Genomic DNA, 26,686 nt, shown 5'->3' on the forward strand with positions numbered 1-26,686 from the left:
AACAGCCCCTCGCCCCATGCCCAGGGCACTGGGGCTGAGGGGAGGAGGGAGAGGGTGGGTGGGTATCTGGGGTCAGGGCTGGGGAGGAGGACTGAGGCCCGAGGAGCCATCGAGGTCCTGACTCAGGAAGCAGAGGGGCCAAGCCAGAGCTGTGGGAATGTGCGGACGGACAGGGCTGGCTCTGCCGGGGTGGCCAGGGGCCCAGGGAAGCCGGTGAGAGCCGTGAATCCCCTTTCAGAGCAGCCTCTTCACCTTCGACGACAAAAGCATCTACGAGAAGATCCTCACCAGTTTCTCCGAGCCCCCTGCTGAGGGCTTTGAGTCTGGGGACCTCCCTAGCCGGCAGGAAGATGGTGAGGGCCCATGAGGCCAGCAGGCGGGCAGTGGGTGCCCCAGCCCCCCTCCCGCCCTCATGCTGGGCAGGCTCAGCCTGGTATGGCAGGATGGCCTCCCAGCACTCCTGCGGGCTGCCAGCTCCGGTGTGGGGTTCTGCAGTCCTCCGCCGGCCACCTCTGGAGGCCTTGGGGTCCAGGGTGTCACTGGGCATGGTTCTGGGGGATCGGGGGCCACACTCCCCGCACTGACCGTGCAGTGGGTCTGCCGTGTGCACTCTTCTGGGAGCTGGGCTCGAGGCTCAGTGCGCCGGCCTGGCAGATGGTCAGCATCTCACCCCGATACTGGAAATCCTGAAGCTAGAAGGGGACTGAGGGAGGGCCAGCTGGGGAGGGCCAGGCCAGCCTCGGCCTGGGCAGCTCACCGGGGGTCCGCAGGCGCTGCCTGAGCAGTGCTGTGTCCGGTCGGGGCCGTGCCAGCTGCACGGGGCGCAGAGGGTCCCCTGACAGCGCTGGGGGTCCATTGTCCTGCTGACCATGGTCATTCTCCACCTTCCCGTTTCTAAGCCGTGGCGGGGGGCTCGTGTGTGCGCGTGTGTACGTGCAGGGGCCCTGCGCACACCTCTCTAGCAGTGCTTCGGCCCTCCGAGGTGGCAAGGCATATACCACAGCGCTGTGTTTAAGGCTGTGCCACCTGGTTTCTGAGTGTGCCTGGCTGGTGAGCTGGGGCTGTGCCCTGGGCACAGGACAGTGTGCCAGTGTGCATCAGGGCATTGGGCCAGTAATCCATCAACTTTGGGTGTGAGTGTATTTCTGGGCTCTCTTTTTCTTTTGGCTTTGGCATTTTTTGGGGGGTGCCAGTCCTGGGGCTTGAACTCAGGGCCTGAGCCCTGGGCTTTCCCTACCCTTGAGCCACAGCACCACTTCTGGCTTTTTCTGCATTTCTGGTACTAAGGAATCGAACGCAGAGCTTGGTGCATGCGGGGGAGTCCCTGCTTCTGGCCGACTTCCCGGTTCCTTTTGTGGTAGTGCTAGTTCCATGTTTACTAGGTGCTCCATCTCTCGAGCCTCACCTCCCGCTTCTTTTGCCCTGGTTATTTGTGACATATGTTCCCATAAACTTTTTCGCTAGGGCTGGCCTGGCACTGCAGTCTTTCCAGTCCCCACCTTCTGAGTGGCGAGAATTACAGGCTGGGCCATTTACCACCTGACCTCTGGGCATCCTTTTCTGGTCACTCTGTCCACTTGTTCATCCTCTTTTTTTTCCTGGTCATGGGGCTTGGACTCAGGGCCTGGGCATGCTCCTGGGCTGGGCTTCCTCTGCTCAAGGCCGGCACTCCGCCCCTTGAGCCACGGCACCACTTCTGGCTTCTGCTATTTATGTGGTGCTGAGGACTGGAACCCAGGGCTTCGTGCGTGCTGGGCCCCATCCCCAGCCTGCCGCACTTCAGAACCTGCGCTTGATTTCCAGGGGCAGAAAAGCCCCGTGTGAGTGTGAGTGTGTGGCTTTGAGGGGGGCCCCCCACCCTCCCCGCACCCCACCCCGCCTCCCTCACAGCCCCACCCTCAACTCAGGCCCACCTCGCCTTTTGTCTTCAGAATCTGATGTGAATGCTGTGGCCAATGGTGGCCCCACTGAGGAGCACATGGAGATCTCGCTGGGGAAGGTGGGTCGGCCGCCCCTCCCGCTGCCCCACCTGCGCCCCTTCCAGGCCCCTCCCGTGCCCTCCCACGCCCTCCCGCACCCCTCCCACGCCCCTCCCGCGCCCCTCCCGCTGCCCCTCCCGCGCCCCCCACACCCCTCCCACGCCCCTCCCGCGCCCCTCCCGTCCTCTGAAGAGCCAGCACCAGGGCACCCTTCCCCTGCTGAGCTGGGCAGAGCGGAGCAGCAGAGGGGCCTGAGAGTGGGCGGCCATCCCCGATCAGCCCAGGGCCCAGTCCCTGCCCAGCGCGCAGGCCTGGGGACCAGGGCCTGTGTGTGACGGGCCCAGGGCAGCAGTGTGGTCCTGCCCCCCCCCCCCCCCCGGCAGGGGGGACCACGGAGGGCCAGCATGCGGCCTGCTGCTGACCACGCTCTCCCGTGCAGCTCACGGAGGGGGAGATCGGCCCCTTCAGCTCTGTCCAGGTGCCCATCATCTTCACGCCCACCGTGCCAGGCCTGGCGGAGAACAGCTTCAAGGTCGTCTTCAAGGACCCGCAGTCCCCTGCAGTGAGTACAGCGTCCCTGGCCCAGACCACGTCCCCCACACCACGAGGGAGGACCCCGCCCTGTGAGGAGCACCCCATCCTGTGAGGAGCACCCCATCCTGTGAGGAGCACCCCACCCTGTGAGGAGCACCCCATCCTGTGAGGAGCACCCCATCCTGTGAGGAGCACCCCACCCTGTGAGGAGGATCCCCTGTCCATTGCTTTCCCTCTATGGGCTGGCTTTGAACTGTGATCCTCAAATCCTAGCCTCCTGAAAAGCTAGCCTTTCAGGGGTCACATGAGCGCTGGAGTCCATCTATCCATCCCTTATCTTTTTTTTTAGGGGGGTCCTGAACTCAGGTACTGCGCACTGACCCTTTTTTTTTTGGTCCTGGGACCTGAGGACCTGGCGCTGTCCCTGAGCGCTTCAGCTCCAGGCTACTGTCCTATCCGTGGAGCCACAGCACCACTTCCACTTCCTGTTTCCTCTCTCTCTGTCTCTCTCTCTCTCCCTCCCCTGTGGGTCATGAGGCTTGAGTGCTTCAGCTCCAGGCTACCACCCTACCCTTGAGCCAAGCCCCACCTCCCCTTTTCTAGTGATTAGCTGGTGATAAGCATTTCTTGTTCTTCAGTGTCTGGACTGGGTTTGAACCTTGATCCACAGAACTCGGCCTCCTGAGTCTCTACGATTACAGCTGTGAGCCACCAGGCCTGGCTCTTAAGCTTCTTTTGCTCAAGGCTAGCACTCTACCACTTGAGCCTCAGCACCACTTCTGGCTTTTTCTGTGTATGTGGTACTTAGGAATCGAACCCAGGGCTTCGTGCATGCTAGGCAAGGACTCTACCACTAGGCCAAACTCCCAGCCCCAGGCATAGAGTTTAACAGGACATCCAAGGACTAGGCAGAATTGCAAAATGCTTGGCACCTCAGACTTACAGTACCCAGCATGAGGGCCAGGAGCATGGCCGGTGACGGGAGGCCTGCCTGGGTTACGTTCCTTGGTACCATATATAGAGAAACGGCCAGAGTGGTGCTGTGGCTCCAGGGTTAGAGCCCTAGCCTTGAGAAAGCCCAAGAACCACGCACAGGTCTGAATTCAGGCCCCAGGACTGGAGAAAAAACACAGAGCTAAGCACAGCCAGGCGCTAGAAGCTCCTGCCTGCAGTCGCAGCTCCTGCAGAGGCTGAGGGCTAAGGGTTAGCCTCCATGACAGCAGGCCAGAAAGTCCACAAGGCTCCATCTCTAATTAGCCAGCAAAATGCCAGGCTAGTGCAAGTGGTGGAGCCGTGAGCAAGCTCGGCCAGTGCACAAGGCTCTCTAAGCTCCAGTCCTGGTATCAACACAAGAAAGGGAGGGACCATGAGACCCAGAGAAGGGGAGAGGGAGGGAGAGAGGGGGACGGGGAGGGGGAGAGAGACAGAGAGAGAGACAGAGAGAGAGAGAGAAACACAAGCTCTTACCAGGCAGCTGTCCAGGCCTGGATATTCACATGAGGGGAGAAGGAAGGACACGCACACTGGGGTAATGACGGGAAAGCCGCTTGCTCAGTCATCACCCTTCCAATTCTGGTCCTCCTGGCCGTGGGACTCTGAGGCCACCTGGGCGGCGCCGTCCCTGGCGGGCTCTCCCTGTGAAGGACACTTGGGGTTGAGTTGGCCTGTGGAATTCAGCTGTATTTCAGAGCTGTCGGCCTGGCGGTGGATGTGCCAGTCTGGGTGCCCAGGCCCAATGTGGACCTGAAGATCTGCATGTACGACCGGCTGTACCAGGACTCCATCCTCGTCCACACGCGGTGAGGCCCGGCCGGCCCTGGGGCTGCATCCCCAGTCCTGGGTCCCAGCTCTGTCCCAGGAGGCTGGGGGACAGGGCCTCCAGGAAGGGCAGTGGAAAGGGCAGGAGACGGGCCTGGGGGAGAGGAGGCAGCGCCGCACACGGCCTTAGCCGGGGAAGGCCCATGGTAGCCTTGGAATCCACCGTGCACACAGTGCAGGGCAGGATGCCGTTCTGGGGGCATCGAGACCCTGGTGACCCGGGCAGTGCCGTGGGGGGGCTGGGCTGCCTGGGGCGGGCGGCCAGCTTGGGGTCGGTGCCTCGTGGCCTCACAGGGGCAGCGCCTCAGGGCCATCTGCACCCGCTGCTGGCCCACGGGCAGGGAAGTGTCCCTCGGGAGCCGCTTCGGAGGGAGCTGGCCGCTGGCCACAGCTCTGCCTCTTGGAAGCAGCTGTCACTGAGAGCAAGGGAGGTGGGATGGGGGACAGGAGGTGGGGGAGGACTTGGGGGGACGACCCTGGGGCAGGGCTGCATGGAGTCCCTGGCAGGATGTGAATTCCAATCTTCTTTTGTTTATTTTGGGGGGCCACAGGCTTGAACTTGGACTGGGTGTTGTCCCTGAGCTCCTCCGCTCAGGGCTGTCCCCACCACACCCTTGAGCCAGTGTCACTTCCGTCACTTCTGTTTTTCTAGTGATTAATTGGAGATAAGAGTCTCCCAGTCTTTTGTGCCCTGGCTGGCTTTGAACCACTGAGGAGCTCAGCCTCCTGAGTAGCTAGGATTACAGGTGTGAGCCACCGCCCGACCTGAGCGCTGTCCTTGGGCTTTCTCAAGGCTGGAGCTCGACCACCTGAGCCACAGCACCACCTCTGGCTTTTTCTATGTTTGTGATAACGAGGCATCGAACCTGGGTCTTCGTGCATGCTGGGCACACACTCCACCACTGGACCACGCTCCCCTGAATTCGCATCCTCTCATTCACAGGGGGTGGGTGGCCAGAGGAATTGGGTGATGTGTCTCTGTACTGACCTTTCCCAAGGCACATGTGTCATGATTTAAAAAAAAATCCAGTCCCAGCAGGGCGGGGCGGCCTGTCACCCCCGCTCCTCAGGAGGGGACCACGGCTCATAGCCAGCGGGGGTGGGAAAGCCCTGAGACTGTTGTCTCCCAGTCACCACCAGAAAGCGGAAGGGGAGCGGAACTGGGACTCTGGTAAAGTGCTCGTCTTGAGCAAGCAGAGCTCAAGGGCTGCACCGGGACGCTGAGTCCAAGCGAGAAAACAAAAACTGCACCAAAAAGGTGTTTTCATCAGAGTTCCCCTGAGAAGAACCAGCCTGACACACATGACCAAAGCGTGTGCGCCAAGCCACACCACTGGCTCCCTCCGTGGCCCGAGGCCACACGTGACCGGGTGCCCGGCCCTCTGCCCACAGGTCCAAAGCAGCCCTGCGCCTGAAGTTTGAAGTCTGCAAGGAGCTGAGAGGCCACCTGGAGCTCCTGCCCGAGACGGGCTACATCCAAGCCATGTCAACCTACTCGGTGCAGCTCAAATTCTTGCCTCGGTGAGCTGAGAAACGCCTGGCCACGGAGGGGTGGAGTGTCCAGGGCTGGCCCTCTGGTGGGGCACACATCACCAGGCTAGGCTGCCATAACCGAGGTCAGACCGGGCAAGGGTTTGTGACTTACTGTGTCTTCTGATTAGACGCCGTGGACACTGCTGTCTTGTGTGTGTCTCCGTGGACACTGCTGTCTTGTGTCTCCATGTACACTGCTGTCCTGTGTGTGTCTCTGTGGACACTGCTGTCTTGTGTGTGTCTCCGTGGACACTGCTGTCTTGTGTCTCCGTGGACACTGCTGTCTTGTGTGTGTCTCCGTGGACACTGCTGTCTTGTGTCTCCATGGACACTGCTGTCCTGTGTGTGTCTCCGTGGACACTGCTGTCTTGTGTCTCCATGGACACTGCTGTCTTGTGTGTGTCTCCGTGGACACTGCTGTCTTGTGTCTCCGTGGACACTGCTGTCTTGTGTGTGTCTCCGTGGACACTGCTGTCTTGTGTGTGTCTCCGTGGACACTGCTGTCTTGTGTGTGTCCTCTGATTGACTGGACGCCGTGAGCACTGCTGTCTTGTGTGTGTCTTCTGATTGATGGCATGCCGTGGACACTGCTTTCTGCCTGCCCTTGATTATTCCCAGGTTTTATGTTGCACACTTGAAAATTTCTTTTCCTCTGCTCTGAGACTTTTATATTTCCTGTTCCAAGATCCTTAGTTCTTTTACGCAGAGTCTTGTGTTTAGTTGTTTTTTTTTTTTTGCCAGTCCTGGGCTTGGGCTCAGGGCCTGAGCACTGTCCTTGGTGTCCTTGGACTTTCTCAAGGCTAGAGCTCTACCACTTGAGTCTCAGCACCTCTTCTGGCTTTTTCTAAGTATGTGGTACCAAGGAATCGAACCCAGGTCTTTGTGCATGCTAGGCAAGCACTCTACCACTAGGCCACACTCCCGGCCCTTGCATTTAGTTTTTGTTATTGTTACTGTTCTGTTTGTTTTCCAGTCCTGGGGACTGAACTCGGGGCTGGGCACTGTCCTTGAGCTTTCTCAAGGCTCATGCTCTATCCTTGAGCCACAGCACCCCTTCTGGCTCACACGTGCCATGCAAGCACACTACCACTAGGCCACACTCCTGGCCCCAAGGTCTTGTGTTTGCCTGGTTCGGCCTGGCCCATGAACCTTCCTACCGCCTAGCTGGCCTGACGGGCACGCCCCACCAGGCTCAGACTTTATGACTGAGATGAGATCTCACTAATTTTACCCAGGCTGACCTTGAACTGTGATCCTCCTTGTGTCTGCCCACTGATTGGCTAGGATTACCAAAGGGGCATTGAGGGTTCTTTTAAGTGACAGTGTCTGTATTAATTTGAAATACAACCATTGAAATTTATTTAAATGTAACTGTTCAGAAATATGTCTGTGCCACTTAGTCATAGCTTGGGGGTTTGCTGCTCACCCAGACAGCGCATCTGGAGGTCTGCCTGGGACCCCAGAACTCGCCCGTGCTTCCCCCACCCAGCTTCTGAGCGTGTGTACCGTGTCTGTGTGCACGTGTGCACATGCTGGTCCTGGGGCTTCAGCTCAGGCCCTCGGCACTGCCCCTCTGCTTTTTTTTGCACTTAACTACATGAGCCCAGCTCTACTTGCAGCTTTCCGGTGGTTACGTGTAGGTAAGTGGTGTCAGACTGCCATCCTCAGATCTCAGCGTCCTGAGTAGCTAGGATGGCAGGTGTGACCACTGGTGCCTGGCTCCTGTGGGATTTAAGAGCACCAACTGGGGGTCAGTTTTCCTGTCCGTGAGCAGAATACCCACAGAAGGACCCTCAGCTGCGCCTGCTTCTTGCAGACACTCCCTTCCGGAAGATGCCGGGAAATATTTCGACAAGGACAGCCGGGTTCTGGAGGCTCCGATGACAATCCGGGTGGCTGACCAGGTCTGTGCAGGTCCTGCCCTGGGCTGCAGGCGGCCCTGCACGGACGTGGGCTCCCAAGGGGGGGGCTCCGGCTCACACACTTCCCGATGGGCTGCCCCCCACGGCCTGCGCCCACGGCACGTGGCCCTCCCGGCTCTGGCGCACACTCACTGCCACACGTGGCCTGTCCCTGAGGGGGGCGCTGCCTGCCCCGCCCTCTGCCAGCCCTGGCACGGTCAGGGGCTCTCCTGGAGGCAGCAGAATGCCGCCCTGGCGTTACCGGGAGGGCTTGCAGCAGGTGCCCAGGCCGGAGGCCCACAGGTGACCTTTGCTCCCAGATAAAGCCAGTGGAGTTCATGGTGCAGGCCATTGTCACCACCTCCGACCTGGGGCTCAGCCCCGCCGCCCTGGACTTCGGCCACTGCACCATCTACGAGGCCATCAGGACGGAGATCAAACTCAGCAACCACTCGCTGCTGCCCCAGGTCTTCGGCTTTGTCGGCCTCCCCAAGGTCCGACCTCCATCCACCCATCCTCCCCGCTCCCTCCTGTCCAGATCCCACACACACTCACCAGAGGACTCGGCCGTGCTCCCTACACCACTCACACTCACCAGAGGACCTGGCCGTGCTCCCTACACACACACACACTCACCAGAGGACTCGGCCGTGCTCCCTACACCACACACTCACCAGAGGACTCGGCCGTGCTCCCTACACCACACACTCACCAGAGGACTCGGCCGTGCTCCCTACACCACACACACACTCACCAGAGGACTCGGCCGTGCTCCCTACACCACACACACACTCACCAGAGGACTCAGCCGTGCTCCCTACACACACACACACACACTCATCAGAGGACTCGGTCGTGCTCCCTACACCACACACACTCACCAGAGGACTCGGCCGTGCTCCCTACACCACACACTCACCAGAGGACTCGGCCGTGCTCCCTACACACACACACTCACCAGAGGACTCGGCCGTGCTCCCTACACACACACACACTCACCAGAGGACTCGGCCGTGCTCCCTATACCACACACACACTCATCAGAGGACTCAGCCGTGCTCCCTACACACACACACACACACTCACCAGAGGACTCGGCCGTGCTCCCTACACCACACACACACTCATCAGAGGACTCGGCCGTGCTCCCTACACCACACACTCACCAGAGGACTCAGCCGTGCTCCCTACACACCACACACTCACCAGAGGACTCGGCCGTGCTCCCTACACACCACACACACCAGAGGACTCAGCCGTGCTCCCTACACCACACACTCACCAGAGGACTCGGCCGTGCTCCCTACACCACACACTCACCAGAGGACTCAGCCGTGCTCCCTACACCACACACTCACCAGAGGACTCGGCCGTGCTCCCTACACACCACACACTCACCAGAGGACTCGGCCGTGCTCCCTACACCACACACTCACCAGAGGACTCAGCCGTGCTCCCTACACACACACACACTCATCAGAGGACTCGGCCGTGCTCCCTACACACCACCAGCCCACCCCCGTCACCCCCCCACCCCGTCCCCTGCACTCCCTCACCCCTCCACCGTGCCCTTGCTCACCCTCACTCCACACACTGGGACGCCATGGACTCTACACTCACTCACCTTCTTGGCAGGGGACAAGATTATGAGTCTCGCCTACAGCGCAGGTTGGCCTCAAGCTTAGGGTCCTTCCTCTTAGCTGTCTGTACTAGCCTCGCCGCCACCCCGCCCTGCCGCCCCCCACGCCTGCCGCCCCTGCCCTGTGGAGCGGGGGGGGGGGGGGGGCTTACGGGTGCTCGTGGTCCCCACTGCCAGTGTGTGGACATCCAGCCCAACGACGGCTTTGGGACAATCCTGCCGCTGGAAACGCTGCAGTTTGATGTGATCTTCCAGCCTGCCAAGGCCAAAGAATACAGCTTCGAGCTGGTCTGCAAATCCGAGATAAACAGGTGAGCCCGTGAGGAGGCTGGAGAGGCAGCCCGCCCCCTCCTCGGCCCCGCCCCCTCCACAGCCCCGTCCCCTCCACAGCCCCGCCCCTCCACAGCCCCGCCCCCTCCACAGCCCCGCCCCCTCCTCAGCCCTGCTCTCCTCCTCGGCCCCGCCCCCTCCACAGCCCCGCCCCTCCACAGCCCCGCCCCTCCCCGCCCCCTCCTCAGCCCTGCTCTCCTCCTCGGCCCCGCCCCCTCCACAGCCCCGCCCCTCCACAGCCCCGCCCCCTCCTCAGCCCTGCTCTCCTCCTCGGCCCCGCCCCCTCCACAGCCCCGCCCCTTCCCCAGGCCCTGCTCCCCTCCACAGCCCCGCCCCCTCCATAGCCCCGCACCCTCTCCAGCCACGCCCCCTCCACAGCCACGCCCCTCCACAGCCCGCCCCCTCCACAGCCCCGCCCCCTCCCCGGCCCTGCTCTCCTCCTCAGCCCCGCTCCCCTCCTCAGCCCCGCTCTCCTCCTCAGCCCCGCCCCCTCCCCAGCCCTGCTCTCCTCCTCGGCCCCGCCCCTTTCCCAGCCCCGCCCCTCCTCAGCCCCTGCTCTCCTCCTCGGCCCCGCCCCCTCCCCAGCCCTGCTCTCCTCCTCAGCCTCGCCCCCTCCTCAGCCCCGCCCCCTCCTCAGCCCCGCCTGCCTGGCACAGCGCTGGCTGCAGCCCAGGCCCGCGTCCCGGGCCTTCCCCATGAGGACGCGTGTGCAGTGTGCAATTGTGTGTGGACAGGAGTGTGGGAACACGCATGCATATACACGTCTGTGTACGTGCTATGAACACGTGTGCGGCACAAGCGTGCATGTGTGTGTGTAGGTATGTGAGTGGACACATGTATAAGCGGTGTGGCGTGAGTGCAGTGGATGGGTGTGAGCATGCATGTGATCAGGAGTATGTGCACACGTGCTGTGTATATCCCGATTTTTTTTTGTTGTCAGTCATGGGGCGTGAACCCTGGGCCTGGGTGCTGCTCTGAGCCCTTCAGCTCAAGGTTGCAGCCCAGGCCCTTGAGCCACAGCCCCACTGCCTGTTTTCTAGAAGTTCAGTGGAGATAAGAATCTCATGGATTTTAGTGCCCAGCCTGGCTTTGAACCTTGATCCTCAGATCTCAGCCTCCCGAGTAGCTGGATGACAGGCGGGAGCCACCAGCACCGAGCTGTGTTTGTGTATAAACACGCATGCACACTGCGTGTGACGGCGTGTGAACGTATGTGAGCATGTGTGAAAAGGTGCATGCACGTGAGTACACACACAGATAAATGAGAGTGCGTGACGAGCACATACCTATGGAAGTGCACATGGGTTTGTGAGCATGTGTGCAGGTGAGTTTCCTGTAGCTGTGGGAGACTGAGCAGGCTGATGCGTGTGTGTGACCCACGCAGTGTGTGTAGGTTCCTGAGCCTCTCCTTAGACCCTGGCACACGGCCCCTGGGGTCACCGCCAAGGCAGGCTGGAGCCCTGGCCTCTGAGGATGGCTTGCTGGTGGCTGTGCTGGGACCCACGGGCTGACGGCATCCCGGGCTCTAGAGAACGAGGCCCCCAACACCACCTGCTGTGTGAGCCGCCCTGCACACTGAAGCTCTGAAAGGAGAGAGGGGCGTCCTGAGGTCAGGGAAGCCTCTCGCAGAGGGGAGGATGGGTGGTCCCAGCCTTCAGGCTCAGGCCACCGGCTGCCCCAGTAGGAAGGCTGGGTTCCTCACTCACCGCGGGACACCGTGAGGAGACCGGGGCTTTCCACGGTGCCTGTGACTGCAGCTGGAGCCTTCCTGCCTCCTCTGTCCGTGGGCTTTGGTCCTGCACTGATCTTTCCATGGGGTCTGCCTCCTCCTTAGTATTGTCTTCCATGTCTGTCACTGAACTGGTTGCAGTGACGGCCTTCTGGTTGGTGTCATGTTGAATGTGTTTTCATCCTCGTTTCATTTGCCTTTTGCCCAGTTTCTCTGCGTTGTTCTGGTTGTTTGGGATCGGCTCTGTCATTGCCCAGGGCAGTTCTGTCCTCATCGTTTTTGGTTTTGTTGTTTTTTTAGTGGGTCAGGGGGGCCCTGGGCGCTGTCCCTGAGCTCTTCAGCTCAAGGCCACTGCCCTACCCCTGAGCCAAGCCCCACTTCCCATTTTCTAGTGAACCTTGATCCTCAGATCTCAGCCTCCTGAGTAGCTGGGGTTACAGGCGGAGCCTCTGCACCCAACTCTTTCCTCATCATTTTAATGACACTTTGTTTTTCCTCTCTTCTTCCCTCTCCTCTCTTCTTCTTCCTCCCCTGAGTTAGGTCAGTTTTTGTGTGTGCCGTGTAGTCAATCTGTGACCTTCTGCTGTGATTTATGCTCTGGATTCAGTGTAGGAGTTCTGTGGGTAATGGTGGAGTAGAAGAGGGTGGGGTGGTGGGGCCAGGGAGGGGTGTGGAGGGGTAGCTTCCAGGAAGCTGCTGGCAAGGCTTGGTATGCGTGTGGCATTCCCGTGCACGCTGCTGTGGCTGCGTTGGTCACAAGTACGTGGCTGCTGTCCGCAGGGAGGCTGGCTGGGAAAGCGCCAAGAGCCTGCGGCCCTGCTGGCCCCTCTTCTCAATCTTTCTCTTGTGGATGCGTCAATTTTGAGTCTTCTTGGTTGGTGTCAGGCTCTTCTGTAGTTCATTTGGTGATCTCTCTCTTCTTCTCTCATCTTCATCAGTTGTCCTTGTCATTAGTTGTCGTCATTGTCATAGTCCTTCTTCTCCTCCTTCGTTTGCCAGTCCTGGGGCTTGAACTCAGGTTTTCTCAAGGCTGTGTGTGGTACCCAGGAATTGAACCCAGGGCTTTGCACGTGCTGGGCAGGCATTGACCAGTAGGCCACGCTCCCAGCCCACGGTGTGCCCTCTTGAAGTAGAGTTGTGTGCTAAAGACCCGCCGCCTCTGTGAGCAGAGGGAGCACGAGCTGACCCTGGTCACCACTCCTCCATCTTGATTGCTGGGACCGGGGCTCCATCTTGCACCACCAGATCCACCAGCAGCAGGCTCCTCACGGGGGCGGAGCCTCCCTCCTTTGTGTTGTGCTTCACTGTGCCCCGGCACAGTCCCTGACTGTCTGGGAATGGTCCAGGCTGTAACCTCAGAGAAAGTGGAGGCTGCCGCCCCAGGTGCATGCCAGTCACCCAGGTAACAAGGCGGCCCACATGCGGACGAGCAGACCTGCAGGCTGTGCTCTCCTTCCTCCTCTAGTTCTGGGGTGTTCACTGAAGAGACCAGGGCTGGTAGCGGGGCCTGGTGGTGGAGTGCGGGAAACCCTGGGTTTGACTCCTCGGTACCTCATACACAGAAAAGGCCGAAGTAGGGCTGTGGCTGAAGTGGTAGAGCTCCAGCCTTGAGCAAAAGAAGCTCAGGGACAGTGCCCAAGCTCTGAGTTCAAGTCCCAAGAGTGGCGGAGAGAGAGAGGAGAGAGAGGAGGGGAGGGGGAGAGAGAGAGAGAGAGAGAGAGAGAGAGAGAGAGAGAGAGAGAGAGAGAGAGAGAGACCAAATCACCAGTCCTGCAGCCTCCTGCAGAGAGGACACTGGCCATGTCCCTGGGGTGTCACTGGACATAGCACCCCTGCCTGGAATGGCACCCGGCCACGAGGCGCTGGCTCTGGCGGCCTTGTTTCATCAGGAGGTGCAAACTCTGTGGGCAGCTCTATGTCTCTGTGGGGACACCGAGTGGCCTGGTTCCTTCCACCAGAGGCTTCTAAGTGAGGAGCTGGTGTGGACAGACCCAGCACGTAGACATGCCTGGAGATTTCCTCTCCTACTTCCGTGTTTCTAACCTTTTAGCTCAGCCTCACTGCTCCCACCCCTCCGTCTTCAGAAAACTAAAGATCTCAGAGAAGCAGCATCTTAATGTCTTCCAGTCAAAATATAGAGCTTTGATTTTCACATTTGCCTCAAACTTCTGTTACAGAAACTAGCATTTTAGGATTGAGAATGTGGGCGAGTGGTAGAGTGTTTGCCTAGCATGCAGCATGCAGCATGCAGCATGCATGAAGCCCTGGGTTTGATTCCTCAGTACCATATACACAGCAAAGGCTGGAAGTAGCACATTATGGATCAAATGGTAGAGCACTAGCCTTGAGCAAAAAGAAACTCAAGGACTCCAGTGCTCACGCCAGTAATCCTAGCTACTCAGGCGGCTGAGATCTGAGGATCAAGGTTCAAAGCTAGCCCGGCCACTAAACGACCTGAGATTCTTATCCCCAGTTAACCTCTAGAAAACAGGAAGTAGGGCTCGGCTCGAGGGGTAGGGTGGTAGCCTTGAGTTGAAGAGCTCAGGGACAGTGCTCAGGTGGAGTTCAAACCCCATCTCTCTCTCTCTCTCTCTCTCTCTCTTACACACACACACACACACACACACACACACACACACACACACACACACGGTAACAAGAAACCATTTCAAAACAGTTAAAGGGGCCAGGAACGTGGCCACAGCTCCACTTGCAGTTTTCTGGCAGTTCACTGGAGATGCCTTGGGCAGAAGGACTCAGGAACCCCCGTACCTGACCCCCGCCCGGCCTCCTCCAGATGCTTCAAGGTGTCATGCCGGGCCGTGGGGGTCCTTCCGCCCCTGGAGCTGTCCCACTCCCACATCAAGTTCGCAGCCACGGCGCTGTACGACACCTCTGTGGCCACGCTGTATGTCATCAACTCCCACGTGAGCATGAACAAGCTGACACACTCCCTGCCCCGCATTGGCTCCGAGGAGGCCTCGCCCGTGGGCCCGACGTCGTTTGAGTTCCTCCTGCCCCCGGACCTGCCCATCACCATCTCGCCCTCCGTGGGGACGGTGCTGCCGGGAAAGGTGGGTCAGCTGCACGGCAGGCGGGGAGGCAGGGGCTCCAGAGCTGGGCACAATCACGGGCACAGCCCTGCCCACCCTCACTACCGGGATTCAACCAAAGGAGAGCCAAAGAGCCCATCAGCCTGACCCAGCGGCCAAGAGGCGCTGCCCGGGCTGCAGGAGGGCAGGATTGGAGGTCTCACAGCAGACGGGCCCTGGGCGCCCAGGCCGCTGTCTGACTCTACCACCTCCAGCTTTTCCATGTGTGTGGTACTGAGGAATGGAACTGGGTCTTCGTGCATGCCAGGCAAGCACTCTATCACTAGGACCAACTCCCGGCCATGTCATGGCTCCCTTCTCCCCTCACAGTAGGTCGCTGTGGTTTGCGTGCCCGGCCATGCTGGCTGCCACTCTGCCCCATCCCTCTCTTCCTTCACCTCTTCCTCCCTGCCATCTCTTCCACGCGGCCCTCCTCTCCCTGTGCCCTCATGTCACCCCATCTGGAGCACTGGGGTGTTGTCAGCCCAGCCACTGTGGGCTCGGGTGGGCTTGCCGCACGCACGCACGCACGCACGCACGCACAAACACCACGCCAGCACCGGCACCGGGCTCCTCACGCCACGTGTGTCTCCAGCTACTGAGAATTCCACCCTCGGCTCTTGCTCTGCTCAGCTTTCCCGCTCGTGGCTGGCACTGTGCCTCTGGAGACACGTCTCCAGTCCGGCTTTTTGATGACTGGGGATGGAGCCTCACACGTGGTTCTGCCCTGAGGTCTCCAGGCAGGCAGCAGGCTGGGGTGGGAAGGCAGGGAGGGCTGCGGCCCACACCCCCCAGATCCCGAGGGAAGATGGCAGCTGGGGCCTCCCCACAGCGGTGCCTGGTCCAGGTGGCCTTCCAGCCTGTGCTGTCCCACAAGGAGATCTGGAAGGAGGCCATGCACATCATAACCAAGGAGATAGAGACGAAGGTGGTGAGTGGACGGCCATGTGGCAACCTGCATCCTGGGGCAAGGGCGGGCCGGAGGCTGGCACACGGGGTGGTCCTGGAGACCCACAGCCTGGGCCACTGAGCCCGATGGCCTGCACGTGTGAGCTTCTCACAGCGAGCCCAGGCACGAGGGCTGCCTCTGCCGCCTGCCGTGTGCAGGGCGGTGGCAGTTCTACTCACCTGTGCCCGGGTCCCGGGGGGTCGGCCTTCCTGACGGCTTCCCTGGTTCTGTAGGCCTCCATTCCAGGGGCTCCATACCTGACCTGTGGCTCCCATGACTCCAGTCATGGGAGGATGAGTAGAAGGGGGGTGGGGCCCAGGCATCCCCGCCATGACACTCTCCTCCAGTTCCGGAAGGACATGTCCATGCAGAAGAAGGAACTGTGGAAGCAGTCCATGTCTGCGGTTCGGACGCAATCACGGGACCGGCAGATACGAACGTCCATCACCCCAACCACAGCCACGCAAAAGCAGGAGCCCACGAGCAGGTGGGCTGGCAGGGACGGCCTGTCCCTGGCCATCGCGGCCCTGCACAACAGCTTCCACGGGCACTGCCTGCCTTAGGGAGGCCTCCGCAGAGGAGCTTGGCACAGAGGACAGGGCTGGGCTGGCCCCAGACAGGGACAGACCAGCTGTTCCCGGCCACGGCCTCCACACTGGCTCCCTGAGCCTGGAGACTCTTAGAGCAGACGCTCCCTGCCTCACCCCAGCCCTCCCGTTGCACACACACCCAGACAACCCTCAGGGCCCTGGAACGCTGGCCAGCACTGCACCTGTCTCTCTAGTGTGGGGCTAAAGCTGCTGCCTCACTGTACCCCACCAGCACCCTAGAGGGGGTCCCCACAAAAGCCACTGCAAATGCCAGGTTGTCAGGTAGAGGAGGCACAGCCATCACCTAGGCCTTGGTGCCTGCTGCCTCGAGGACCTCTGGGCATCCCCAGACAGGACAGTCCGAGCCAGAACCCTAGGGTGCAGGTGTGGCTCCTGGACCCCTCTGCCTCTGGGGGGCAAGGTGCTGGTTCCCCACTAAGACGCCCAGAGGCAGGACCTGAACAGAGGACCCAGGCTTGAGCGGCTTTTGCTGGCTCCCTCCCCACCACCCTCCAGTTCCACCCAGTATGAAGTTGCCAAGGCCAACCTGACCAGAACGTTCCAGGGGAAGTTTGACAAGTTCGTGATCCCTTGCGTGATTGCCAGTGGTGACATCCAAGACAGGACGACGTCGGAGCCTCTGAGCTTCAGGTGTGGGCGCTCGGGTCGGGCGGGGCCCCGGCCAGCCAGCCGCACACTGGCCGCCTGGCCTCTGTACTGAGCAGGTCCCGGGCCCCCGCCCCACCCACAGTGTGGCCTTGTCCCTCCCCAGCCCCCACAACACCCTGTACCTGGAGCTCTGGTGCCCCTCCGTGGCTCCACCCATCGTGGTGACATCCAGCAAAGGCCAGGTCTTTGACTTTGGGGACATCGCCGTGGGTGAGTCTGAGTGGAGCCTCCCCACAAGGGCCAGTCCCTCACATTCCCACCCCAGGGGCCCAAGCCATGCCGCCTGCCACCCGCACCCAAGACGCCCCTGGAACCTGGGCCTGAGACCTGGTGGACCTTCCCCACTGCAGGACACCGAGGCATACTGAAAGTCTCCCTCCAAAACATTTCCCCCGAGGACCTCTCTGTATCCTTCTCTACGCTGGCACGGGCAATGGCACTGCCACCCAGGGCAGGGCAGTGACAGGGAGGAGGAGGCTGGGGTCACAGCAGTTTGGGGCAGAACCCACCACATCACGTCTCCCTCCTTGACGCGGGGCCTCAGATGGAATTCTCCGTGCTGAACCCCAATGGACCCTTTGTGCTTCTGAACCCCTCCAACAAGCTGCGCTCAGGACAGACGCATGTCCTGGTGTTGTCCTTCTCACCCCACGAGAGCATTATGGTGAGACCAGGCCAGGCAGTGCTGCGGCCCGACCCCCTCCCCACCACCCTGCAGCCCCTGCAGCCCCTCCCAGCTCCCCACCACACCGGGGCTCAGGCAGGGGCCCGCTCAAGCTCGACACTCACTGTGCCCGCATGTGCACCAGCCTGGCCTCCAGTGCCCTGTGGGGGGCAGAGTGCCATGGCCCAGCACTCGGGGCCAGAGCTCTGGGCCCCACAGCATCTGCTCCTCAGGCTCAAGAGAAGCTGAACGTCATCACCAAGAGAGGCACGCTCACCCTCACCCTCCTGGGCACTGGCGTGGCATCCATGATCACCTGCTCCATCGAGGGGGACCTCCTGGACATGGGCTACGTCGTTGCCAGAGAGTCTGTGTCCTCCAGCTTCAAGGTGCCCTGTGTCCTGGGCCTGGCCAGTCTCTGGGGCCAGGGGAGGCACAGGCTGCCAGCCTCGTGTGGATCTGCTGGCTCTCCTCTGAGCAAGCTCAGGTCCCCTGCCCGCCTGAGGAGGGTTCTGAACCGATGACCCAGGATGGGCGCTCTGGAGAAGGAAGCGAGGGCAGGGAGGGCCTGGGTGGGGATGTGGGGTCAGCTCTGGGGCTCTGAAGGGCAGATGGGGGCACAGACCTGGCCTGAGCCTGGGGAAGCAGCAGTAGGAGATGGCTGACACCAAGGGGTGCGGGAAACCCAAATCCGGCCTGTGTGACAGCTCCCAGGGCAGGACCAGACGGGCCTTGGGGCCATCGAGCCACCCGGTCCCCAGCTGGCGTGACCCACTGGCAGCCGTGATCACTGGCCTGAACAGGACCGGCTTGGAGGGGGGCGTGCAGTGACATCTTGCTCTTGCAGCTGCAGAACGACTCGTCCCTCCCCATCAAGTTCTGGGTCCAGCTGGAGAGCCTGGCCAGCACCAGGGCGGAGGCCCGGCAGCAGCTGCCGCAGTTTCTCACCAATCCGGCTCAGAGAACAGAAGTGGTCGGTGAGCTAGTGAGGTGACCAGGGACAGGCCTGGGGCGACAGGACCGGGAAGGGGGAGTGGTTCTAAGTGAAGACCAGGAGGAAGGGGCAGGGCGGCGTGGGGGGACAATGGTGGCAAGAGAGGCTCGTTGTGCCGCCCGGCCTAGGCACCCAGAACCACAATGGCCAGAGCGTGTTCCGAGTCTCGCCGGTGGAGGGGCTCCTGGGGCCCGGGAAGGCGCAGGACTTCACCGTGACCTTCAGCCCAGACCACGAGAGCCTCTACTACTCAGACCAGCTGCAGGTGGTGCTCTTCGAGAAGGTGGGCGGCCCCTACCCGCCCCACGCCCCCCTACCCTGAGCCAGGCTGGGCCGCAGGGGCTATGGATGGGGCGGGGGCCTAGGCGCAGGGGGGACTGTGGGCAGGGGGACAGGAACGGGGAGGAGGGGACGGCTGGCAAGTGGGGCTCAGGGACAGCGCACAAGGACAGGGCTGTGCTTCTCCTCCCCAGAAAGTCTCCCACAGGATCCTCCTCAAGGGCGCGGCCAGGGAGCACATGATGTTCGTGGAGGGCGGGGACCCGCTGGACGTGCCCGTGGAGTCCCTGACGGTGATGGGCTCCTCAGACCCTGAGCACAGGGAAGGTGGGGACCCCAGAACCACAGTAAAAAGTGGGGGACATGGTCCGGAGCCCCTAGCAGGCCGTGTCCCCACCCTGGCCCACTTCCTGCCCGTCCTGGTCCTTGGCTGCCCAGCAGACCCCAGCGGTGGCCTTCCTTGTGTTCCAGAGTCTGAGGAGCTGAAGCCCATCCTGGTGACCCTGGACTACACCCAGCTGGACACAGACTCACTAGCCCCTCCAGCCACTCGAGAGCTACACGTGGGCTGCATCCGCACCACGCAGCCATCTGCAAAGAAGGTGATCTCAGCAGGGCAGTGGCAGTGGCACCCCCACCCCTGGGCCCATGGCCCCCAAAGCCGGCTTCCCCGGCACAGGAACTGGGCACCCCTGTGACAGAGGTGGGGGGCAGCTCCCTCCGAGAATCGGGGTGACAGGCTGGGCACCTCATTCCCACCTACCCACACTACTGCAGCCTGGGGTGCCGCTGCCAGCCTCCAGATGCACCCTGCTTCCCAGACAGGAGAGTTCGCCTTTGACAGTCTCACCTGGCTACAGCACAAGGGCTTCTCCATCGAGCCTTCCAGGGGCTCTGTGGAGCGAGGCCAGACCAAGACCATTAGCATCTCCTGGGTGCCGCCTGCTGACTTTGATGTAGGTGCCAGAGACCCCAGCTGGGCAGGTGGCCGGTGTGGGGCAGCCCCCACCCCATGTGAAGGGGTGGCTGTCAGGGCTCCTGGGACAGGGCAGGCAGGGCAGCCCAGCCACCCCAGGAGCCTGCTGCCTGAAGGTCCCCTTCCTTGCCCCCTCCAGCCAGACCGCCCTCTCATAGCGTGGGCCTTCCTGCAGCTCAGAGGGGACGTGAAGGAGACCTACAAGATCGTCTTTGTGGCCAGCGTTGTGACTGGACCCTAGGACACAAAGCGCTCTCACAGAGACCCCTGCACTGAACCTGCAGCAGGGACCCCAGCGCCCCAGACAGTGGGCCAGGCCAACACTCAGCCCCCAGAGGCCTGCTCCCCAGTGCCCCACTCAGGGCCCTCCGGGCCCTCCAGGCCCTCCCCCACCCGCAGGGGCCCAACCCTCACAGCCACCACAGCCCGTCAATAAACACTGTGAGCCAATGGACTCGCAGACTGTGGTGCCGGCTGGGGTGGGCTGGACACGGGACAGAGCGGGGGGGGGGGGGGAGAAGCAGCCCCTGTGCCCACGCATGCATGCTCAGGAAGCACACAGGCATGGCTTGTGGGGTCTGCATGGTAAGGACTTCCTGGAGGGGGCGTTTCTGACCTGCACCAGTGGGGGGCTGAGTCTGCCATGCAGGGAGCCAGGAGGCAGGTGTTGGTGGAGGTTGGGCCAGACAAGGAGATGCTGGGAGGAAGCAGAAGAGGCCCAAAGCTTTCAAAGCCCAGAGACCCTGAAGGCCCCTGGCTCCTCTCAACTCAAAAGACCCCTGAGGCCCCAAGCAAGGGCAAGAGAGGGGCAAAACTCAAGGCCCAGCTCAGTCCTGCCTGCCTGTCTCAGAGCTAAGTAGAGGCCAAGGTGCAGTTTGGCTTACAAGCTGCAGTTCTCACTTCTCTGAGAAGCCTGGGTGCCGCTTCCTGGGCCAGAATTCACCCTCCAGGGAAGACTGCACAGTACCTGCAGTACCCTGCAGTACCCTGCACCACCACCGCCCAACACTGCCTTTGAGTCTGCTGGACACCTGGAGGAGGGCCCGCCTGCCTTGGCCCTCCAGTTAGTACAGCTCACCCGTCTGGTCCAAGCACCAGTAGAGACCAGGCAGCGGCCCCTGGCCTGGCAGGGCCACCTTGCTGCCCGCACTGGGGCTGGCTGGCTTGCAGGCCCAAGGAAAGGAACAGGCTGGGCGTGGCTTCCCGGGAGGCCTGGCCGGACGGTCAGCCACGCCCAGCCAAACCCACCCTGGCTACCCACCCTGGCTGCCCACCCGCTCCTACAGGCTCCAGGCTGGGCCACTGGTGTGGTCTCCCCTCCTTGCTGCTTCCACGCTGCTCCCTCAAAACCAGGGCTAAGCCGGGGCAGTGGGGAAGAGAGAGGGGGCGGCAGCCAACGCTAGCGGCCGGGCTGCGGTGCAGGGCAGGCAGGCAAGGCCTGGGAAGCCGAGCGCAGGCTGCTCCGGCGGAGGACGGGGCGCCTGCGGGTGGATTCGCGAAGCGAGGCCGGGGGCAGGCTGCCTCCGCCGCCCCTCGTCAGGGACGCCTGCCGGGGAGGAGCGGGGGACCCGGGGTCGTCCCCGACGGCGTGAGGCCGGGAGGCCCTGCGGGCGGGCGGGTCCCGGGGTGCGGTCGCCGGCCCCGCCTCTCCCCAGGGCTCCCGGGGACCTGGTTTGAGCAGCCACGGCGGGAGCCCCGCGGGGCGGGGCGGGGCCTGGGTGGAGGGGCGGGGCCGGCAGGGCGGGGCCGCGGCGCGCGGCGCTTCTTATTGGTGCGCGGGCGGGCGTGGGCGTGGCCTCGTCGAGTTGGGCCGGGCATGCGGTTAGGCTCGCGGGGCGGGGAGGGGCCTCCCGCGGCCACGTCTTCGCGGCCCATGTCACACCTGAGCCAGGGCCTGCAGCTCTGCCAGCCGGTAAGTGGGGCGGGGCGGGGTGGGGGGAGGAGGGGGGAGAGCGGAGCGGGGCGCGGCCCGGAGGCCCCGGCGGCCCCGCCGCCGGCTCCACCCGCCGCCCTCCCCGCAGGTGCCTGCCGCAGGCCCGTTGGAGCAGCCTGTGGCACGTCGGGTAAGTGTGGCCAGGGCCCCAGGCTCCCCGCGCCCCGCCGGCAGCCCTGGGGCCTCAAGCAGGGCCTGGACACGACAGCAGAGGGCACAGGGGACTCCAGACACCTCCAGACACTCACTGTGCCCGCATGTGCACCAGCCTGGCCTCCAGTGCCCTGTGGGGAGCAGAGTGCCATGGCCCAGCACTCGGGGCCAGAGCTCCGGGCCCCACAGCATCTGCTCCTCAGGCTCAAGAGAAGCTGAACGTCATCACCAAGAGAGGCACGCTCACCCTCACCCTCCTGGGCACTGGCGTGGCATCCATGATCACCTGCTCCATCGAGGGGGACCTCCTCGACATGGGCTACGTCGTTGCCAGAGAGTCTGTGTCCTCCAGCTTCAAGGTGCCCTGTGTCCTGGGCCTGGCCAGTCTCTGGGGCCAGGGGAGGCACAGGCTGCCAGCCTCGTGTGGATCTGCTGGCTCTCCTCTGAGCAAGCTCAGGTCCCCTGCCCGCCTGAGGAGGGTTCTGAACCGATGACCCAGGATGGGCGCTCTGGAGAAGGAAGCGAGGGCAGGGAGGGCCTGGGTGGGGATGTGGGGTCAGCTCTGGGGCTCTGAAGGGCAGATGGGGGCACAGACCTGGCCTGAGCCTGGGGAAGCAGCAGTAGGAGATGGCTGACACCAAGGGGTGCGGGAAACCCAAATCCGGCCTGTGTGACAGCTCCCAGGGCAGGACCAGACGGGCCTTGGAGCCATCGAGCCCTCTAGTGGGGTAGATCTGATCAGGGAATTTATTTTAGTGGTACAGTGCTTTCCTAGCATGCATAAATCAGAACAAGCTGGAGGTGGCACTGTGGCTCAAGTAGTAGAGTGTTAGCCTTGAGTCAAAGAAGCTCAGGGTCGCTGGCGCTGGGCACCTTCCTCTTCTCCCACCACCACCACCCCTACGCCCTGGTGGTGTGGCAGACTGCAGCCTCCAGCCTCACAGGGCCCTTCAGACAGCAGAGTTCACCCCACAGCCGCACCTGGCCACAGACCAACACGTCAGCCTCTCCCGGGTGCCAGAGACCCCAGCTGGGCAGGTGGCGGCTTGGGGCAACCCCACCCCATGTGGAGGGGGGGCCGTCAGGGCCCCTGGGACAGGGCGGGTCAGGGAGCTGCTGCCTGAAGGTCCCCTCCTCCCCCTCGCGTGGACCCCCTCGCGTGGCGTGGCCCTCCCGCAGCTCAGAGGGGACGTGAAGGAGACCTACAAGACCATCTTCGGGGCCAGCCTTGTGACAGAGACCCCTGCCCGGAACCTGCGCGGGACCCCGCGCCCGGACAGTGCCCCCGGGGCCTGCTCCCCAGTGCCCCCCGGGACCCCCCAGGCCCTCCGGGCCCCCCGCACCCGCACGGGCCCTCGCCTCACACCCACCACAGCCCGTCAATGAACGCTGGGAGCCAACGGGCTCGCGGGCTGCGGGGCGGGCTGGACGCGGGGCAGAGCCCGGGCCACCAGGTTGCAGAACCGCCATGGCGCCAGGGTGGGCGGCCCTGGCCGCGGAGCGGGACTGCGCAGGCGCGCGCGGCGCCCCCGGTGGGCGTGGCTCCCTCCGGGGGCGTGGCCTCCGCCGCGGCGGGCGAGCTGGCTCGGCCGCGGCGTCCGCGGGAAGATGGCGGCGGCGCCACGCTCCTCCCCGGGCTTCCTGCTGCTGCTGCCGCTACTGCCTCTGCCACAGGTGGGTGGGCGGCGGCGGGCTGGGTCGCGGGCGGGGCCCCTCCCCACCACGCCCTCCGGGCCCGGCTCACGCTTCTCCCCGCAGGTGGCTCAGGGCTCGGAGGACGGGGGCCCCTGCGACTCCGCCAGCCAGTAAGTGGGGCGGGGCGGGGGGGCGGAGCGGGGCGGCGCGGAGGCCCCGGCGGCCCCGCCGCCCGCTCCACCTGCCGCCCTCCCCGCAGGTGCCCGCCGCAGGCCCGTTGGAGCAGCCTGTGGCACGTGGGGTAAGTGCGGCCCGGGCCCCGGCGCCCCGCGCCCCCCGCGCCCGGCCTGCCTCCCTCCCCGGACCCCAGGACGCCGCCGCAGCCTGGGGCCTCCCGCAGGGCCTGGGCCGGGCAGCCGAGGGCACCGGGGACTCCAGACACCTGCCCGCGCGGGGGGGGGGGGGCGGCTCAGGACGGGCGCCCGGGCCGCAGTCCAGCAGCGGGGCCCGCTCTCCCCCGCCAGGCTCCTGCTGCTCGCGCTCCTGCTGCTGCTCCTGTGCGGAGTCGCTGCCAGCTGCGTGCGTTTCTGCTGCCTCCGGAAGCGCGCACACAGGCAGACCCATCTGTCACCAGCATGGCAGCCCTGTGACCAGATGATCCTCTCCGTGGACAGTGACAGCCCGGCGCACAGCACTGTGACCTGTGAGTGGCTGGTGGTCCCCCAGCTGGCGAGGGGTTCCCGGCGGGGCGGGGGCTGGGTGAATGCCAGCCTCACTCCACAGACGCACCCTGGTTCCCTGCAGCGTACAGCTCTGTGCAGTACCCACTGGGCATGCTGTTGCCTCTGTCTTTTGGGGAGCTGGATCCTGACACCGTGGCCCCTCCCGCCTACAGCCTGTGTGCTCCTGAGCTGCCACCCTCTTATGACGAGGCCATCAAGATGACAAAAGCCGGAGAGGAAGAGCAGGCTTCTGTCCAGAAAACAGTGCCTCTCCCTGGGGCCGTGGGTCTAGGACCCTCTCCACAGCCCCAGGAGCCAGGCCCCAGTGTCCATCAGCCCCAGTTGTAGCCTTGGGGCCCCTTGAAGGGACTGGGAGAGCTCCTCTTAAACCATTCGGCCACAGCTGCTGGGCCAAGGACACCTGTCCATCCCACATCCTCTCCTTGGGAAGGCCAGTCATCCTGCACATGGCTGCAGACCCAGCCCTGTTGCTGGGCAGTTCCAGCCAGTCCCAACTGTCCGGTGTGGGCCACTCCAACCCGAGGGCTCCCAGCCCCGCCCTGCTCAGGAGGCCTCAGCCTGAAGTGGCCCCGCAGGCCTGTACCTTAGGAATTCTGGGCCTGACACGTTCTCAGGTTTTTGGAGAATAAAGTTTACATCTACATAGTCCCTGCCTCTGTGGGAAGGGCTATACTGTAGGTGCTCAGGTGCCTGGTGCAGACAGGGCAATCTGGTGACCTAGTGGTCCATGCGATCCTCAGGGTGGTGCTCAGAGCCCAGGTCTAGGCCATGGAAGAGGTCAGGCGTTGTAGCAGAACTGGCCAGGACCATGTGCTAGCAGCTGTCCCCCAGGCATCGCCACCCCTCTTCTCCAGATGGGGACAGTGAGGCATGCCAGTCAGATTGGAGCATTCATTTGACCCAGAGCTGGGGGCGGGGTGGCCTGCCCAACAGGTGGCTCCTAGCCACAGCAGGTGTCCTGCTGTCCAGTCAGCTGGCCACAAATTCCGGGGACAGATGGGCAAGGTCAGCAGCCTGGCCTGGCAAGCTGCTCCCCCACTGCCCTGCTGCTCCCCTCACTCCCTGTTACAGTCCCTTCCATCCAGCCTGCGAGCCTCCTCCGTTGTCTGCCCTGCCTCCACCTATTTAGGGGTGAACACCTGCCTGCTGGACCTTCCAGTGAGCCCTCCCCCACTCTGAGCACCCCACTGACCAGGCCCAGGCCCTACTTCAGTGTAGTCCAGTCCACGCCGCCCTTGCTTTCTGCTGCCCTCACCCCACCCTCCTGGGTCTTAGCTTTCTCATGGTAAATGCCCATTAGGGCCAGGAAGCCCTTTGTCTGAAAGGAGTTTGCCAGCCCCCAGGGCTGGAATCCGGGCTGTCTGGGTCTCAAGCCCACCCAATCCCAGTGCTGCCTCTCTTTTCCTGGCCACCCCCACCCCAGTCTGCCAGAGCTGCTCTTCAGATGCATCGTTTGTAAAAAAGATGTACCATAGCAGAACAGGACCCCAATACAAGCTGAAATGTAGCATTTCTGGGTAGCGAAACTCTGAAAGGAGCCAGGCACGGTGGCTCACGCCTGTAACCCTAACGACCTACTCAGAAGGCAGCCTGGGCACTGAAGACCAGGAGACTCCTCTCTCCAATTAACCACTAGAAAATGGGAAGTGGCGTGGTGGCTCAAGGGGTAGGGCGGTAACCTTGAGGTGAGGAGCTCAGGGACAGCACCCAGGCCCCCCCCCCCAAAAAAAAAACAAAAAACCAACTCTGAAAGGGGCATAAAGGCTGAGTCACACAGAAGCCAGACACAGGCCAGTCCCATGAGGAAGCAGCAGCAGGGCTGCCAGCAGAGGCCATCTGTTGAGACCCAGTGAAGAGCTCTGGGGACAGCATGGGAGCCCAGGCAGGCCAGGATCACCACTCCCAGAGACAGGTTACAGACCAGGATGGCCAGGGCAGGAGGAGCACTGGACTCCCCTCCTGCCTGTATGGAGGCCTCTGGAGGCGTTCCACCCCTCCAGAAGGAGGGCATGGCCTGGGATTCAGCTCAGCTTCCCCTGGTCCCCTCTTAAGATGTCCTCCTAGCAACTGGCTCTCCCAGCAATCTCCTGAAGGGCCGTAAAAGGTCTGTGTTATCTTCAGGTACGGGCTCTAGCCGTTCTTTCCATCTGGAGGCCTTGCCCGCTGCCTCTCCCAGCTGTACTCTGACCCACCCAGCCCACCAAAGACTCTGTCTATTGGGTACAGGAGCCACCTCACCATATCTTCCTGGTCAGGAGGGCAGTATAGGAATGGAACCCAGGTCTTCATGCATGCTAGGCAAGCAGTCTACCACTAAGGCACCCTCCCAGCCCTGTCATTCATTTGTGAGACTTCTGGAAGGCCTACCACAGCAAGCTGGGGCCCACTGGTGCCCACTGGTGCCCACGGGTGCTAACTAGTCTGGTGTGCCTCCCATCATCACAGGCCCAGCACCAGCTGCACTGCAAGGCTGCGGGTACACATGTCAGGGGTCAGCACATGGACTGCACATGCGCTCGGGGACAGGGGCCACGAGGCTGCTGGGA

The 26,686-nt window shown here is 62.7% G+C and overlaps 3 protein-coding genes across 4 annotated transcripts in view; all 3 read left to right on the forward strand.

Moving 5' to 3' along the window:
- Positions 1 to 20,121, forward strand: part of Cfap74 (cilia and flagella associated protein 74) — a 37,317-nt gene extending 17,196 nt beyond the window's left edge. The window contains exons 18-39 of the mRNA XM_090335999.1: positions 239 to 353; positions 1,932 to 1,999; positions 2,419 to 2,541; positions 4,191 to 4,312; positions 5,724 to 5,852; positions 7,681 to 7,768; positions 8,086 to 8,259; positions 9,582 to 9,715; positions 14,261 to 14,537; positions 15,388 to 15,486; positions 15,852 to 15,991; positions 16,611 to 16,745; positions 16,867 to 16,973; positions 17,114 to 17,169; positions 17,308 to 17,427; positions 17,661 to 17,816; positions 18,275 to 18,404; positions 18,550 to 18,704; positions 18,895 to 19,027; positions 19,172 to 19,302; positions 19,522 to 19,656; positions 19,816 to 20,121. Coding sequence (XP_090192125.1) covers positions 239 to 353; positions 1,932 to 1,999; positions 2,419 to 2,541; positions 4,191 to 4,312; positions 5,724 to 5,852; positions 7,681 to 7,768; positions 8,086 to 8,259; positions 9,582 to 9,715; positions 14,261 to 14,537; positions 15,388 to 15,486; positions 15,852 to 15,991; positions 16,611 to 16,745; positions 16,867 to 16,973; positions 17,114 to 17,169; positions 17,308 to 17,427; positions 17,661 to 17,816; positions 18,275 to 18,404; positions 18,550 to 18,704; positions 18,895 to 19,027; positions 19,172 to 19,302; positions 19,522 to 19,656; positions 19,816 to 19,917 — 2,829 coding nt within the window. The 3' untranslated portion in view covers positions 19,918 to 20,121. The remainder of the gene's footprint in view (positions 1 to 238; positions 354 to 1,931; positions 2,000 to 2,418; positions 2,542 to 4,190; positions 4,313 to 5,723; positions 5,853 to 7,680; positions 7,769 to 8,085; positions 8,260 to 9,581; positions 9,716 to 14,260; positions 14,538 to 15,387; positions 15,487 to 15,851; positions 15,992 to 16,610; positions 16,746 to 16,866; positions 16,974 to 17,113; positions 17,170 to 17,307; positions 17,428 to 17,660; positions 17,817 to 18,274; positions 18,405 to 18,549; positions 18,705 to 18,894; positions 19,028 to 19,171; positions 19,303 to 19,521; positions 19,657 to 19,815) is intronic.
- A 1,371-nt stretch (positions 20,122 to 21,492) lies between these two features.
- Positions 21,493 to 23,148, forward strand: LOC150062625 (cilia- and flagella-associated protein 74-like). Its single transcript, XM_090334039.1, has 3 exons — positions 21,493 to 21,588; positions 21,966 to 22,121; positions 22,942 to 23,148. Exons 1-3 carry the CDS (start codon positions 21,493 to 21,495, stop codon positions 23,146 to 23,148), a joined length of 459 nt encoding a protein of 152 aa, XP_090190165.1.
- Positions 23,149 to 23,317: 169 nt separating this feature from the next.
- Positions 23,318 to 24,661, forward strand: Tmem52 (transmembrane protein 52). 2 transcript variants are annotated; one of them, XM_090336001.1, is made up of 5 exons: positions 23,318 to 23,436; positions 23,521 to 23,567; positions 23,657 to 23,698; positions 23,922 to 24,100; positions 24,202 to 24,661. In XM_090336001.1, the coding sequence occupies exons 1-5, from the start codon at positions 23,371 to 23,373 to the stop codon at positions 24,465 to 24,467; spliced, it is 600 nt and encodes a 199-aa protein (XP_090192127.1). In that variant the 5' UTR covers positions 23,318 to 23,370; the 3' UTR covers positions 24,468 to 24,661. The 2 variants fall into 2 exon arrangements, with proteins under 2 accessions (XP_090192127.1, XP_090192126.1); XM_090336000.1 differs by having other exon boundaries at positions 23,318 to 23,567.
- Positions 24,662 to 26,686: the final 2,025 nt, after the last annotated feature.

Source organism: Megascapheus bottae, chromosome 6, assembly GCF_031878675.1.
Source record: "Megascapheus bottae isolate mThoBot1 chromosome 6, mThoBot2.hap1, whole genome shotgun sequence".
Classification (NCBI taxonomy): Eukaryota; Metazoa; Chordata; class Mammalia; order Rodentia; family Geomyidae; genus Megascapheus; species Megascapheus bottae.